The sequence below is a fragment of the Marmota flaviventris genome, chromosome 7 (assembly GCF_047511675.1).
Source record: "Marmota flaviventris isolate mMarFla1 chromosome 7, mMarFla1.hap1, whole genome shotgun sequence".
Lineage (NCBI taxonomy): Eukaryota > Metazoa > Chordata > Mammalia > Rodentia > Sciuridae > Marmota > Marmota flaviventris.
In genome coordinates, this window is record NC_092504.1 from 127,715,274 (window position 1) to 127,733,008 (window position 17,735).

Sequence of the window (17,735 nt, forward strand, 5' to 3'; positions counted from 1 at the left end):
CCAATGAATTTCTCTTCTTCTCTTCCCCCCTTATGTGAGTCAGCATCTGCATATGAGAGAACATTCAGCCTTTGGTTTTTAGGGATTGGCTTATTTTACTTAGTATGACAATCTCCAGTTCCATCCATTTATTAGCAAATGCCATAATTTCATTCTTCTTTATGGCAAGTCATATTCCATTATATATATATATTTCCACGTTTTCTTTATTCATTCATCTGTGAAAGGGAACCTAGGTTGGTTCCATAGTTTAGCTATTGTGAATTGAGCTGCTGTAAACATTGATGTGGCTGTGTCACTGTAGTATGTTAATTTTAAGTCCTTTGGGTATAAACCAAGGAGTGGGATAACTGGGTCAAATGGTGGTTCCATTCCAAGTTTTCTAAGGAATCTCCAAACTGCTTTCCAGAGTGGTTGCACCAATTTGCAGTCCTACCAGTAATGTATGAGTGAACCTTTTCCCCACATCCTCACCAAAATTTATTGTTACTTGTATTCTTGGTAATTGGCATTCTGACTGGAGTGAGATAGAATCTCAGTGTCTCACAAGAACTTCTAATGCAAAATGACCAGATTTTTTTAAAGTGATTTGTTTGCAGGTAGTTTTCTTTTAAATGCAGAAAAATCACCATAGGTACTGAATGCTTCATTTTTTTGCTTCCCCTAGGTTTTTTATATTAATGGACTTTAGTTTTACATAATTGAACAGATAGTTTGATTTAGAGGAAAGTTGGACAGATTATTCAGAGACCTCCTGTGTAACCCCCACATACATAGTTTCTACTTTCTTTTTTTCTCTCTTTTTTTTCTACTTTCATTAATATCTTAGTATGCTATATTTGTTACAATTAGTAAACCAATATTGAACATTAGTATAAGATAGAATCCATTGCTTATTCAGATTTTCTTGTTTTTCCTAATGTTTTTTTCTGTCCCAGGGCCCTACCATTATTCCATATCACATTTGGTTTTCATACTCTCAGGTTCCTCTTGACTCATAAAATTTTCTAGACTTCCATGTTTAGGATTTTTTGGAGGAATGTTGGTTAGATGTATTGTAGAAAGTTCCTTTGATGTTTTTCTTGTCATTATTATTATTATTCCTTGTCATTATACTGGGGTGATGGGTTTTTATGGGGAAGATTCTAGAGATAAAATGCCATTTTCATCTTATTGTGTCATGAGTACATATTATCAACATGATTTATGGCCATGAAAGTCCCTGATCACCTGCAAGAACTGGTGTCCTTCTGGTTTTTCCACTGTAATGTCACTCTCTTCTTTGCTTTTGTAACTGCACTCTTTGGGAGAAAGTCACTACACATGGTCCATCCTTAAGGGATGGGGGTCTTGAGGATAGATTATCTAGGTAATTTATTTATTCTTCTGCACGGAAGTTCTGTTTTCTCCCTTCATTATTAATTTATTCAATTATTGATGTCACTATAGACTCATGGGTATTTACATTTTCACCCTGGGTTGCAATCCAATGCTACTTTAGTTTGACTTTAAGTTCTTTAAGTCCTTAAGTTCTTTAAGTTGACTTCATTCATTTTTTAAGTTGATCTCTGCTTTTTAAAGAAGTAACTTGCTAGAATCTAAAGATAGGAAGGCAATTAGATGATCTCTGCTCATTTAAAATCAATTCTCAAGAGAATATAAGCAAATACTCACTTGCAGCCTTAGGTGAATAAGAGTTCTATTTGATTACTGAATACCCAGCTAAACACAGGATTCTAGGCCAGCCTTCTATGCAAATAGGGGAAGTATCTGGGTGTGATTTCAGGCTGATGGAAGGCTCAGTGACCTAGTATTACTCCTTCAAGGATTTAGTAGTACCTGAAATTCTAACATCATAGCTATATTCTTTTAAAAGTATCCTAGCTAAGATGCAAACAGCCTCAGGAGAGACAGTTGGACATATTCCTTGTCATTCGCACATTTCTGTGAATGAAAGAATAGCTTTGGGATTTAAGGCATTGGAGAAAACTGCCTAGACGTGAAGGATGTGAATGAGCGAAGAAGGGGGTAAAGGATACAGGAAGAAGGAAACTGGGACTCTGAAGAAGACAGACTTACTGGTGTACCAAGGTTCACAGGTGGCATCCAGCTCCAGGTCCATTTAGCACAAAGGGATACCAGAAGCTATGGTAGGTGGTTGGGAAAGTTTTGCATTTAGTGGGTGAACAGTCTAGAAAGTGTTAAAGTAGACACTGCAGGCAGCAAGTGAAGAAGTGCAGGGCTGGGGATGTGGCTCAAGCGGTAGCGCGCTTACCTGGCATGCGTGCGTCCCGGGTTCGATCCTCAGCACCACATACAAAACAAAGATGTTGTGTCCGCCAACTAAAAAATATATATTAAAAAATTCTCTCTCTCAAAAAAAAAAAAAAAAAAAAAAGAAGTGCAACCCAGGGACATGAAAGGTCATGGAGCCCCTGAGACCCCTGCCTTGATGAGGGTGTGCCCCCTTCTCAGCTCCAGCAATCCCATCACTTGGGCCCTGGGTGGTTTTGAGATGGTGGGGAGAGGGGCGTCTCCGACCCCTGGCTCTCATTGCAGCCCTCCAGGACCCTGGTCTTCCTATCAGCATCTGGTGATAGGAGGAGCTACATGTGCCTCTGTGTCTCTTCTCCCTGTGCCTCCTCATCTGTCGCCTTTCTTGTCATTGACATTTATGTCACTGCCTGACATTGCTGTTCCTCAGTCTGTTTCTGAGGCTTTGTCATTCTGTCAAGTAGACCTTCCTGTGAATGCTCAGGTGGGCTATAACCCGGAGTTACAAAGCGGATTTAGTTCTGAATTGTTTGCCAAGCCAAGACTAGGGAACACTCGGCTGTAACTGCTGATGGCATAAAATATGCCTCAAAGAGATGTGCTTTCATTTCCCCGGTATTGCCTGTCACAACTGCATGATCTCATTATAATAAGCCCGGAATGGATTTTTGCTTTTGTGTGTATCGATTACCCATAGAGGTAGCTCCAGAATTTCCTTATGGAAGACTCCCGGAAGTGACAACCTTTATGAAAGTCCCATTCACCCATTAACTGTTTTTTCTTAACGATTTCTGATTCAGCATTTAAACCCCAAATGACTGGCTTCCTTTCATGACAAGATTTTAAGAGCAAAAGCGGCTACCTTAAAAGGATTTCTCGAATATGCTGACTTTTCTGCTTGCAACTTGAATGTTATTTTTTCATCAACAACAAAATTAATACTATTTAGTAGGAAAATATATTGACAGCTTTTTAATTGTCTTGAATTTCATGAATTGTTGCTGAAGAGGAACTTCAGCAGAAGATTGGGCAGTATGATTCCCTGCCCTAGAACCCATCATAGTATAAGATCTTGGCCTATGTCTTGTACCTTAAGTGTCATTAGTGTCAGTTAAATTAAAGGGGCTACGACCATCCATGTTATAACATTGACCACTTTTTGTAAATCAGCAGCAGTCTTAACTGTAAATCCTAGTTGTCTGATTTGCCTTAGACGTGATTCATAGGAATCTTTGGGACCTAGAGTAGCTTACTGCCAGTATAATAATCAGCTGGCCCCGGGCAATATGGACTCTGTAGTTTGATAATAGCCCTGAACAGTGCCTTAATATGGCTTCCCATTGACTTAGATTTCCTTTTCTCTACCATTCCAGAATCTCATTTGGTCCTAGCCAGTCATTCAGTTTCAGAACTGAGAGACATATCAATCATCCCCTTGTCCACCCCACTTATTTCAGGAGGATACAGAGGGAAAGTGAATGTGCCCAAGTTAGCCATCCTAGCTTTAACTAATTAGGTGGAGCTCCAGCCAAGTTCTCAGGTCTCCCCCTCCCACCCCATGACTTTCTAAGTGGCGCCATGCTGGCTTTTATGATTAAACATTCCTTTAGACTGGAGCTGGTAAGACCCAGACTTTAATTAAAGATTGCTAATTGGCCTGTTCTTGCTGTTTCTCTACAGTAGATAGAGAAAATGTTGGGTAATTTAGTTACTTTCCACATGATATAGACGTAACGTGAAGGTTATAGGATTTCTATTCTCTCTTTTTCATTTGTTCTAATTAGTTGTACATGACAGTAGAATGCATCTTGACACATCATACATAAATGGAATATAACTTCTCATTCATCTGGTTGAAGTATTTTTAATAATACTTTCTTGGTCTGTATATCTCAAGGATTTTTTTGTCTAATCCTTGGTAACAGCAACTTAAAAAAAGAAAAGAAAAAAAATTTGCTTTTGTTCCTTTAAGTAATACATGTTCATTGTGAAAATTAGAAAATACAGATAAGTAAAAAGAATAAAAAGAGAAAACCATAATAGCACATCATAAATTATCACTTTCCAGACTTAATAGCCTAATATATATGTACACATTCTATGTATATACTATATATGCATAACATGTAAATATATGAGCTATTTGTTTATAAAATTTAGAATTTATGAAATAGGATGAAAACTAATATATTGAGAATACTTTTTATGTCAACAACATATTTCTATAACATCAATTTAATAGGTGGACACTTTTTTATTGTGCATATAATGTAATTTATCTAATCAATATGTTGTATTGAACATCTAGGTTTTTTTCCTCTGCTGTTAAGCATTTTGAACAACCTTAGAGAATATCCTCTTTAGCAAAATCTTTGCGCATATGACCTTAGGATAAATTTATACAAGCAGATAACGATGAGTCAAAGAATATTTATGTATTTAATATGGCTAGACTGATTGCCTACCAGGAAAATGGTCATTACATTCCCATCACTGAGTTAGGAGAGGGCCCTTAAGTAAAATAAGAATGTCAGCTTCGGACTCCTCCTGCCAGTGTCAGATAAGTTACTGGGGCTCTGTTTTCTCAGTGATTATGGAGCGATGAGCAGTTATGACCCAGAGGAGATTAAGACCAGAGTTATATAAAGAGTACACCATGTTCACTCAGAAGTTGTTCTGTCCACACTCTAGTGAGGTAGTGTGGACACTGCAATCCAGACATCAGGGCGTCAGGGCACAGAGGTTTCCACTGCATGTGTGTTAGGCAATAGTTAAGCAGCTCTTTTCTTTGTGTCCTAACATCAGAATTTCGAAATATTTTCTGCATCGTATTTCAAGATGAGGTCTCTGTTTTGCTGATTGTGGTGGTAGCAGCAAAAGTACCGGTTCAGGGCTTTGTATATTCTAGGTTTATGCTATGGATTTTGTGTGTATTATCTACTTAGCATCTAGCACAAACCATGTGGTCTCAGCTGTTGCCTACATATTACAGATGAAAAATATGAGGCACAGAGGAAGTTAAGTCATTTACCGAAGGTCCCAAGGTTAATGTGTGGTCCTGCAGAGATTTGAAACCTGGTGTACCTGGTGACATCCACATCTGTGGTCTGAGGTATTTTGTTATATTATCTCTCTGATAGCCTGTCTCCTTCTCCAGCCTCTGTTCATACTCACCACACTTATAAAATATGTGAGGAGGCAGTGAAGTGGAGCAAAGAAGAGCACAGGTTTTGAACCTACAAAGTCTAGATTTAGTTTATAAAATTGTGAAAACCTCCGTTTCTCTGTCTGTAAAAAAGACCACAACTCTCAGGGTTGCTGTATGACTATGCTGTGTGTTATAAAGTGTGGCATCTGGCCTTAGTGCTATCTTATTAAAGTGCTTATAACCATGTGTTTAATTAGGTGGGGATTTTGAAAAAGTGGATTTCCCTTTTGTTTTTAAAACTGTTTCAAACCAAAACACTGGAGGGATTTTTCTTTTGCCCTCTCCAAATACAAGTTTGTACTTTCTTCTTTGCGTGGTTTTGTAGTTACAGGCTGTATAATTGTAACAGCGTACTGGGTATTGCTCTTACCTTCACTTGGCATTTAAACTTCTAAATTTTAATCTTTGAGGCTCTATTTCTATTTGGACAAGACCATAAAATAGACAATTTTTTTTCACTTGGTTCCCTTTATTTGAGTAATTTTGAGGCCTGGATCAGCTCAGTGATCCACACAGCCTGTTCTGGATCTCACAATACTATCTTGGTTGCTTTTTAATCTCTAGAAGGTTTAGTTGTCTTTAAAGTTTTGTTTTGTCTTCTACTGTGCTGTGGGTGGTTTTTATTTTTGTGTGTACTTACAAATATACACTTGAACTCATGTATGCACACACTCCTGATTAGTGAGAAATTTCCGTCATTGGAGCCCTTAAACTTTTGTTCTTACTCCTCAGAGGCCAGATATGATTAAAAAAAAAAAAAGATTTGTGGGTCTATTTGACTGTTTCTTTTAATTTCAAGTAGACTTCATGTATTTCAAAATATATTTCAAACCTGACGAGAAATTAGACTAGAATGACATAGTATTTTCCGTCATCATAGATAGTATTTAAAATTTGCCCAGACACCTGCAGAGGACCTGTGGTTGATAGTCTAAAAAATTGTCCTAAATGAGAGAGATTCTTATTTTTCAGAAATTAATGTTTAAATAACACAAACCCATCAGGTTCTGATCTAGTTTTTGTCACAGTGGAGCTCTCTGGCTGGGGTTTCCTGAAGGATTCTCATGCCTGACCCCAAATTCCTTTGTCATCCCAGCTGATTGCACAGTGTGTCGGCTTGTTTTTCCTGCTCTATATCTATAAATGGAGCCAGAAAATCAACAGCCAAGCCCTTCCTTTCTTTTCTGAACTCTTAACAAATTTTGCATGAACGGCTGGGTAAATAAACCAGTCCCTTTCAGACTCCCGGCAAAATAGCTTCACATTATCTCACTTTGAACAAACACAACAATACCACAAATTAAAATTTTAAAAAAGAAAGAAAAAAAATAACAGTATCAAAGAGTTCTGGGACTTTGGTTCTTGCAGCGCTGTGCTTATATACTTTTGAGGCACATTTTGTGTTCAGGCATGTTTCCTTTGGCCTCTTGCTGATTATTAAGAATGGTCCAGAAAAAAATGATAATTGCTCCCAAACTGTTCAGAGACATCTGCTTTATTGTCTCTGAGAGATAACTTATACCTTTTGTTCTGAGATGAAAAGTGGACAGATATGGGCACATCCTTCCAGAAATGTGTTTTTCCTGGATTAGATCTTGGTGGTTCGTCTTATACGGTGGGGGAGTGAATCCAGTCCTACCTTACAGGTATCCTCATATTCCTTGTCTCCATATCTGGGGCCAGACACTGGTCCTCAAGTATTCTTCTTTATTATTCCTCATTTATTATTCATTTAGGAAAGTGGTTAGGGAATATGGTGCATTTATGCACTTAATATAAATGTAAAAGTTACTTGCATATTATTCCCCTTGGAAAGTATCCACCGGGTATGGATCTATAGTTTAGTTCCTGTAGCTACCATTGGCTGATGGCATTTGTTGTTTTCTGTCCTCAAATAGTGATGAGGTTCACTTCATATAATAACATACTAAGTTCTCTCTTTTCTGAAATCCAGACTTCTGGAACTCTCGGAATCTTACCTTTGATTGTAGCCAGAAACCCTCTTTGGTAGCACAGAAGCAATCTTGAAGCACTGACTAGGCTGAGGAGTTGAGACCTCTAGACAGTAAGCACCACTGAACTCATGGGACCCTGCAGGGCCCGCCTTCTTGCTTGATGCTGACAGATGTGGGAGAAACAGCAGGAGGTGTAGGACAGAAGAGAAACAGCCAAGCGACAGCCATGGAAGCGGGGGGCCAGGAGTGGTCAGCGAGACCAAAATGTGGGTATTACCTCTCCAGAGGTGAGCAGTAGAGAAAGAGCCACAGGTGAAAATGTCATTGGGTGGTAGAGGGTGGGCATCATGGGGATGATGAACAGTGGAAGGCAGGCAGTCCTGGGGGACATGTGGCTGGGAAACAATGGTGATAGTAAACCTGAACTTCCCTGCAAGAATCTTGGATGGCATTTGTCATGCACCACATAAAACAGTGGTCTCCTAAGATTAAAATGGAGCTGAAAAATTTTTGTCACCTACTAAAGTAGCTATGGCAACATCTCCATGCAGTGTGTTACTCATATTATTTGTGGTGATGCTGGTGTAAACCAACCTGTTTAAATACACAAATACTTACCATTGGGTGACTGTTACCAACAATATTCAGTACAGTAACATGATGTAAAGGTTTGTAGTTTAAGAGCAGTAGGCTAGACCATAGCCTAAATATGTAGTAGGCGAGACCATCTAGGTTTACATAAGTCCATACTACGTTGTTCACGCAATGACAAAATTGCCCGATGATGCATTTCTCAAAGCATCCCCATAATTAAGGCATGCATGACTGTATTTGAATATGGGTGGGGAAGACACATCAGCCATGTGGATTGTCATGTAATGTCATGTAAGTATGAGCAAATGTTTGTTGAAGGAGCACCTGCCTGCATGCACCATTTCTGCTCTGACTGTGTGTAGCGCAGATGCACATACCTGGCCGTGTGCACAAAGGAAACTTTGAAGGTAGCATGAGCAAACCTGAGGACGCACCTGTTCTGCCCAGGTTTGCAACTGACGGACTTTTCTACTCATGACAACCAAGGATTGTTGAGTTTGATGTGAGATGCTTGGGTTGGATTCTGTGATCAGTGGAACAGGGAATCTAAAAGTAAAGTCAGTGTTCTGATGACCTGGTAGTGAGCAGAGCATTACGAGATACCAGTCAAGAGCCAGACCGCCATGGCTGAGCTGAGGCTCCGCCTCTGGAAGGCTCATCTCTGACTGATGTACAACAGGAGCAGAGGAGAGGCAAATCAGGGGCTGGGAATCACGCCTGGTGGCTCTGGAGACATTCAGCAGTCCTGCGGGTCCCCAGGAGTGCCTCTATCCTAAGGTGCAGTACATCAGTCAGTGCCAACAGCACAGACGAACAGCGGATGGAAGGCAGATCACCAACGCCTTCTGGACAGGGCCCTTGGAATCTGCCGTGTATCATGGCTCATGATGACAGTGGCCTCTGCAGACAAGGAAGGGCCAGTACTTTTAGAAAATTTTATAATTAGGATTTAAATTTTTAACTATAAAATGTTTTCAAGCTCTCTCTCTGGCAGACTCCCCCAAATTGACTCATTTCCTAAATATTCCAAATAGACCCTTGAAAAGTATTTTCTACTTTCCAAATTATGTCTATAAGACATTTTCCCTTGTGATTTTCACAACATTAATTTAAAGTGGGTAAGAATTTTTATTATTTCAATGTGTGTCCATTTTCCTTGTAAAGAATTTGAGACAGAAATTAAGCAAACTGTCTATAGTCATTCAACTGGCTGGAAGCCAGCCATATCTTGCTATGATATAGTAAAGAGTTTTCCTATTGCTTTTACATGTGCTTGACTATGACCTCAAATGAGTGAGCTGTGAAAAGAACCCACAAAGAAGACAATTTCATTCTTTAGTGTTTTCACAGGACAGCTCTCCACTAAGAAATCTGATTTCTATTCTTTACGTATGCATCCCTTCTAAATACTTCTTTATTTTAATTTTAATTAATTCATTCATTTTTGTGAAGCTGGGGTATCAAATCCAGGGCCTTGCACATGCTAGGCAAATGCTTCACCACTAAGCTATGTCCCCAGCCCCATGAGCATCCTATGGAGGCTATGTTGGTTTTTAATCTTAAAGTAAAAGAAAGTGAACTTTGGTTTTTTTCTGTTTAGCCTTTCCTTACACAGTGGGTCTGAAGCCCTTTGGGCGTACCTCTCATTCTCTATGAGAGTTGAGTTCTGCAACCAGAGTTTTGAATATAATTGCAGATACATTTGTGTCTTCTGCCTTTCTTTCTTTATCAGGAGTGAGACTGAAATTCTGAGATATCTTGAATTGCTAGTGACAAACAACAGAGAAAAAGGATACTTTGGAGAAACCAATCAAAAGATAACTCGGAATCAGGAGATGGCCAAAGGGTAAATCAATGGAATCACAAAATCATTCTCAAGTTTTGGAATGAGTAGTGCATATAATTTATACATAGGACAAGTATAATTTATTTCACAAAAACTTTTTCCTGCAAGATCATTATCAATCACAAAAGGAATTTATTCTAGTGTCTTCTAGCTATATCCTGACAGTATCCCTGTGATGACACCCGTAGTGTGAGCAGAAAGCAGAGTGTCTTTCTGTGTGTTACAAGGCCTGGGCTGCTTAAATCTGGAGGTCTTTAGGTGAGGTGATAAATGCTCCTTATTAAAAACTGAGATGTAGCTGTGCTAGTGAGGGCCGGCTGCTGTTCCCTGAGATGGTCCATTTCCACATCTCATTCATAATTGAAGTGAGGGTAATTTTGCCCATCAGAGGAGGTGGTTCATCACATGTCCACTGGCTCATATACCACAGCTCTCAGTGTTGCAGCTGAACAACGGAAACCTCGTAGCATAACAAGATCTATGGGGCCCTGTAAAGTGAAAATTCTGGAAGGGAGGAGAGAGAAGTGGTCAACTCCCAGTGCAGAAAAATGAGTGTAGATCACGTTGCTGTCATCCACTCTAAACCGGGTCCTAAAAGTTTTGGACCCACCTGATCAGACTTCACTAATGAGCCCTGCTTCCTCTTGAGTTTCCATATTCTTCACGGTCTCACCTCTTTCCTCTGGAGGACAGGTAGCATTGGAAGTGAAACATGTGCAGTGATAGTCTCCTTTGGTGGTGTCAAGTCGTGATAAAGTGAGCTTGGGTTTTAAAATATCTTGGTGAATGTGGTGGTGCACGCCAGTGGCCCGGGAGGCTGAGGCAGGAGGATTTTGAGTTCAAAGCCAGTCTTAGCAACTTAGTGAGGCCTTAAGCAACTTTGTGAGACCCTAGCTCAAAATAAAAAAATTGAAAAGGGCTGGGGATGTAGTTCACTGGTTAAGAACTCCTGGGTTCAAACCTTGATACCAAAAAAAAAAAAAAAAAAAAAGGCACAGAACTTGACGTTCATTATCATCATTTTACATTTATCCAGGTGGCTCCAGAAAGGAAATCACTGAACATTGGGAATGGCTGGAGCAGAATCTACTGCAGACGCTCTCCATCTTCGAAAACGAGAATGATATCACCACATTTGTGAGAGGAAAAATACAGGTAGTGGATTGGGGAACAACAACAACAAAACACTGGGCTGGCGATGTGACTCAGTGCATACAGGAGGCCCTGGGTTCAGTCCCCAGCACCACACACACACACACACACACACACACACCCCACAACTTTTTAAGTGGAACTAACTTCAAATTCACAGAAGTATTGTAAAAATAATAATTGCCTGAAAACACACTTATGTACCCCTTATTGGGTTCACCTGTTGTTGACATTTTGCCTAATTTGCTTTATTCACCTGTTCAATCAATTTGAGGGAAGTTTTCTTCTGAATAGGGATATTTTACAAAACAAGAGCACTACCATTATCAATTTCATTAGTTAACTTTACAAGTTAATTTGACGTTAATACTATACTTTACTATTTGGCATATATTCTAATTCTAAATGGCCCATTTATGCTCTTTGTGGGGTTTGTTATTAATGGTGTTTTTTTCCCCCTAATTCTAAATGGCCCAATTATGCTCTTTGTAGGTTTGTTGGTGGTGGGTTTTTGTTTGTTTGTTTGTTTGTTTTCCATTCCAGGACAGGATGTTGTCTAGGAAACTATTGCGCTTTAGTTTCTTTAGCATCCTTCAGACACAGCCTTGTCTTAGGTTCTATGACATAAATGGTTTTAAAGTTGTACTGTTCTGGTTTTATTAATAGAACACTTTTAGTTTGGGGTTTCCTTAGGTATTTCCTTACAATTCAGTTCGCACTGTGCACTCCTGAAGGGGTGCCACGTTAGTGACCCTGTGTCCTACCCAAGGCTTCAACTTCTCTAGTAGTGATACTCACCTGCTCCTCAGTGGAGCTGTGAACCCAGTCAGGTGCTATCCGTTTTCTCCACTGCGGAGTTACTACTTTTATTCTTGCAAATAATAAATAATTTTCTGTGGAAGAACATGTTAGGACTCCACAAAGATTCCACTCCTTATCAAAATATTCATCTGGATTTAGCATCCATTGATGATTTTTTTTTTGTCTGAATCCATTTTTGCCATGATGGTTTGCAAAATGATGATTTTAGGAAATGCTGTTTTTCCAGCCCAGCCCTCAGCCACGTTTACCAGTGGGCAATTGCTATTCTACCATAAGCAAGAGCCTCCCTCCATTTATGTATCTCTGCATTATTGATGTGGACTGCTGGGTGTCTCAATTGTGTATGTTTCATTATTGGACCTAATTAGTTTGGTACTCTCACAATCCCAAATTTATCTATGGATACATACTACAAATGCCTTTTTGTCATTGTGACATTCTCCACTAATTTTTTTTTAAATATGTCCCGACCTGTGGTAATGTAGGATGGTCCAGGCCTATTTTGTGTCTTCCCTGTCCTATATGTTTCAGTTTGCTTTCGATTTTCAATTCCTCCTCCTCCTTAACATTGTTAGTTTTATTTTTTATTTTTTGTCAAAACAGGGAGTATTAATGTTTCCAAAAGTCAAAAAGCATTACTTTGTTCTGTATCTGTATGTTACCCTGTTTTCCCCCAACTCCCCATAGTGAATTAGTGCCATCGTGATCTGGTTTATCCTTTCTTGTGATGGCACACACCTGTAATCCCAGCAGCTCAGGAGGCTGAGACAGGAGGATCGAAAGTTCAAAGCCAGCCTCAGCAAAAGCAAGGCACTAAGCAACTCAGTGAGACCCTGTCTCTATGTAAAATACAAAATAGGGCTGGGTATGTGGCTCAGTTGGCCGAGTGCCCCTGAGTTCAATCCCAATACCAAAAAAAAAAAAAGAAAGAAAGAAAAAAGCTAATAGGAACATTTTGCTTACTGACCTTTAATTCTTATATGTAAGACTTCACAAACTCCATTGTTATCAAAATGTATTCCATATACAGGCTGCTTTTTATTTTGTTTTCATCACTTAGAATCTCCTGTTAATATGCCACATCAATTCATAGAATTCTCTCACGTGCTTTTTGAACAGCAAAACAAAACATCTTTGTAGTTCTATTTTTTTATTTTGAAATATTGTTTATAATTATAAAGAATGCAAAGACTGTACAAAGAATCCCCTTACACACTCTATCAAGCTTCACCTAATGTTAACATCTTACATAGTTAGGATACTTATCAAAATAAGAAATGAACATTGGTACAATGTTAGTAACAGTTTTATTTGGATTTGTACCATTTTTTAAAATTCCATGTCCTTGTTTTCATTCCATGATCCAATCCAGGATCCCACATTTTTTTTTAGTTCCTCATTATTTTTACAATTACCTATTAAGTGTGTACCATAGCTAACTTCACCAAGCACTGTACTTGGACATTTAGGTTCTTTCCAGTATTTTGCAACTCTAAATATTCCTCCATATATATATATTTATTTTCATGTGAACATATTTTTGTATTATTGGGATTGTATTTTTAGGATGAGCTTGTAGAAGTAGTATTGCCATATTAAAGGGCAAATGTCTGTGTTGTTTTGCAAAAACACTACCAAATTTCTTCACAAGAATTGTACATTTTTAAATCCCAAATGGCAAAGGGGTGCCTCTTTTCCCATAGCTTCACCAACAATGTGCATTATCAAGTTTTTGGAGTTTTGCTAATCTGATGAGGGAGAAATAGTATTTCATGTTATTTCAATTTCTATTTGTCTCATTTATGAAAAATTGATCAACTTTTCATATGTCAAAAGGCTGTTCTGTATCTCTATAAATGTCTGCTCATACCTGTTGCCAGGTTTTCTACAGGGCTTTTGGTTTTATCTTTCTTTAATATGTTACAATTCTTAGTATGCAAAAGCCGTCTGCCTTTTTTTGATGATACATGTTGTAGACATTTTCCCTTGGTTTATCATATGTCTTATGGACTTCACTCATGATAATTTTGCCTTACAAAGTTGTGAGTTTTTATCTGGTCAAGATCAGAAGTTGATTCTATCATAGCATCAGGATTTGTAGGCATAGTTTAAAAGCCTTTATACCCACGGAAAGTGGAATTCTAGTAAGTGGTCTGATGGTTCCTATAAAGTTTCCCAATATGTTCAGTTTTATTTTAATTCTTATACTTTGCTAAACTTCCCATAAACATGTAGTGATTTTATAATCAGAAAAAGAATTTTAAAAATACATTGAACTTTGATTTCTCCTTTGGGTCTGATGTTTTTAAAGGAGAGAGCTGAACTTAAACTGGACCATAGAAAAAGGCCCAGGTAGGAACACCAGCCTCTGCCTCCATTCCACCTGCCCCTCAGGAGGAATCTTTATGCCCACCTACAGGATTTGCGGTTTAAGTTTCTACACCCCCCTTATTAGAGAGATTAGAAGAGCAATGTTAAAGGTAAAACTGGGATAGGAGGACATATTGGAAAGGATCAGTTTGAAGATGATTCCTTTTAGGGCCATCTCCTAGAATGTGGCAGCTTCTGCACCAAACCAAACTAAAACCAAAAGCAAATTTTGAATAATTGAGAGCTGATTGATGGAACCCAAGTCTTATCAGCAGTTTATTTCTAAGTCATGTATCTGAATTTCTGAAATAACGTAAGTGGAGTGTCTGAGAACTCCTAATTTGCTCATGAAGGAGGGTCTGGATGAAAGGGGTCACCCACTGGTGTGAGAAAAACACAGAGACTTGGAGCAGCATCTCCATCCAGGGTCACTCACTGGAGGTTGTCTGTCACCTGTCACAGCCCTCCCTCAAATGTCATCACCCTTAGGAAGCTGGCACAAAGAAAGAGCTGTAGGAAGAAACCAAAGCTTAGAAGACAGTAGTTATGAGCACGAATGAATGAATGAGTCAGTCAGTCAAGCCAAACTACGTCAAGTTGCCATTCTTTTTACTAATTGCATTACACCAAAAATGTCAGATTTAATTCCCCTAAAATCAATTATGAGGAGGGAATTACTGTTACTGCCATTATGTATAAAAGAATGTCGTTCATGTGCAAATGAATGGTTTACATTTTCACAGAGTATCCACTAATTAAGGGAACCAACAGACTTATTTGTTTTGCGATCTAATTGACTTTTATAAATTACCAGTGGAATACTACAGAGGAAACTATAATCCAAACACCACACATACTGTTTTGTGTATTTCTTTCTAGACTTCTGCTATGCCTATGAATCCTAATAGCAGTCTCAGTGTACATATAATTTGGCAGTCCACTCGTTTTTCTTTTACTGATATCTTCCATATTGTTATATAATTTTAATTGTTTTATCAATAACTGGATATGACTCCATAATTGCTTTTACGGTTCTTCTCTTTCCAGTAGTCTCCTTAATAGCTTCTAATGGTGGAGGATAGGTATAAATGAAAAATACAGTTAACATTTTGTTCACAGTTTTCCCCACAGGTTTTTGTGTTTTCCTCTCTCTTTGGAATAGATTATAAAATGAGGATTATTGGGTTAAGTAGTTAAAACATAGTGGACCTAAATAGATATTCTCAATATATTAGAATCCCTGTGTGATTATGCATTGCTTACTTTTCAGGATTATAGTTGTTTCACTTATTTTATAGTTTTAATATCTTAATTTTTAAAAATTTCTGTCTTTGATTATGAGGTGAATATTTTTTCATGTTTGCTAAGTTAATTTTCCTCTTTTTGTAAAATCCTTGTCCATATCATTTTGCGTATTTAAATTAGCATCGGGCATCACATACACTTTGATTGCATTAATTTTCCAAAGTTACAAGGTGCTATTGCCTAGAACCGGAGGGACCAATTTTATATTCTATGGAATCCAGAGAACTTATGGGGAGAAGATATCCTTTTGTTTCATCATCCAGTCCTCCTGGTTGAAAAGATAGAGCAAACTATAGGTTCTGCATTCTGGACCCTGTCTTTTTGTAAAGGTGTGAGAGTTAGATGTGGGGCCTATTAATTAGCCTTATGATGAAATTTGTTGGCAAAACCTGGTATACTGATACAAGTTTATTAGGCCCTGGAGTGTTTCAGAGTGATATTCACTCAGTTTCATGTTTTTGTCGATCATTTCATACTTGGAAACATTTTCTTTTTGAAATTTTAATGAGCATTCTGGAAAGGTGGTATTTCACCCATCTTACGATAGCATAGTCTGACTCAGTGTTTTTCCACTCAAAAAACATAGGGGTGTCATTTAGTCTGTTGGGCATCATTCTCTTCTAACATCTTCCCTATTTGGACTTTGGGTAAGACCTCCACCAGAGTGGTCCAAAAGAAGAGCAAACCTAAGCCCACTTGAGGGCTGCAGGCTTACTCTGAGCTGATTGGCTGTTGGGATTGCCTGGGGACCCAACTGCTGCTTTCTATTGGTGGGCTTTCACTTGTCACCTTTAATAACTCATTCATTTATTTCTCTTTCATTCTTGTATTATTTTAGATCTGCCTTCAAAGGCATTGACAACTTTGAAATGTCACATAGGCTGGAGGTGTATTTGCCAACTGGGAATAGCTTTTTCATCCTCCGTTCCTTCTGAACCGGCTTCTCCCCACCCAGAGGTCTGATGCCTGCATGTTGCCTCTGGCTCTTTCTGGTCCCTAACACATCCCTCTGTTAACGCCTGCTCAACCCTGGGAGACCTGGGTCCAGAAGTGTTCTCTCCTGGTCTCCATGGAGCTCAACACCTCTGCTCTGTCGGTGGAATAGTATCAAAAGTAATGACAGAAAACAATCCTATTTTAGATATTTCTTAGGAATGTCATTGCCGTTGATAATGCCAGCCACACTGTCATCCTGAGTGATGACAGACCAGGAGCCCACAGCTTGGTGTGTACCTTCCTAAGCACAGTCAACTCTGAAACAATTTTAGATTTAGAAATCTGCAACTCTGGACTATACATCAAAACCAACTGTGACCCCATAAGTGACATTTTAATTTGGAAATATGACATGTTCTCATTTGATAATTTATTGAATATTCTTATATGCTAGATACCGGTGATAAAAAATGTTCAAGACACTATCATTTGGGGGATTCATAATTCATGATAGAAAGGACATATAAGCAATTTTTTTTCCACCAACATATAAATTAAGAGAGCCTAGAGGTGAGAATGTGGACCTCATTGAAGATCAGTTTAATGTCACAGGGAACATGCTTATTTCTGCAAAACCTAGAAAGTTTGACTCTGGCCAATGGAGATTTTATAGGAAGAGATTTGGTGTGGACCTGTCTTCTCGTTCACCCATGGTCTAGGGAAGTTTTTAAGGTGGGGATGTTATGGTCAGGTCTGTTTTTCAGAAAGTGGCCTTCCAGAATCAGTGTGCAGAAAGTCATGATAGGAGGGAGTTGGGAAGCCATCGCATTCATTCCTGGGCTGCTTGGTGGGCCTGTGGGGGTGGGGGAGGGCAGGGTTCTGTTAGAAGAAGAGGTTGGAGACTTGTGGGGCTCTTGGCAAAGGTCCACTGTTTGCTGTTAGGGTTGTTGTTTATGTTCTTACTTTTACTAGAACTGAACATGATGGAGATTTTGGAAAACCAAAGCCCCCTCTCCTACCATCATTCATGAACAAAACTTCTGGTAACAGAAGTTGGGGTGTGTAGGAGGATCTGGTATTGGAAATAAAATTCAGGACATATTTTCAACCCTGATGCAGAGAAAATTGACAATACTTAATATGGGGAAAAGGAATCATGGTTGGGAGAAGGTGCACATGGAGGTGGGAATGAATTAAACCAGACTTTGGGGTGTGGTAGGATTAATGAAACAGAACAGCCTCATTCTAGATTTTAGGCACACAGAATGGCAGG

The 17,735-nt window shown here is 38.8% G+C and overlaps 1 protein-coding gene across 1 annotated transcript in view; it reads left to right on the top strand.

Moving 5' to 3' along the window:
* Positions 1-17,735, top strand: part of Tbc1d9 (TBC1 domain family member 9) — a 110,023-nt gene that overhangs the window by 47,976 nt on the left and 44,312 nt on the right. The window contains exon 3 of the mRNA XM_027926675.2: positions 10,914-11,032. Coding sequence (XP_027782476.2) covers positions 10,914-11,032 — 119 coding nt within the window. The remainder of the gene's footprint in view (positions 1-10,913; positions 11,033-17,735) is intronic.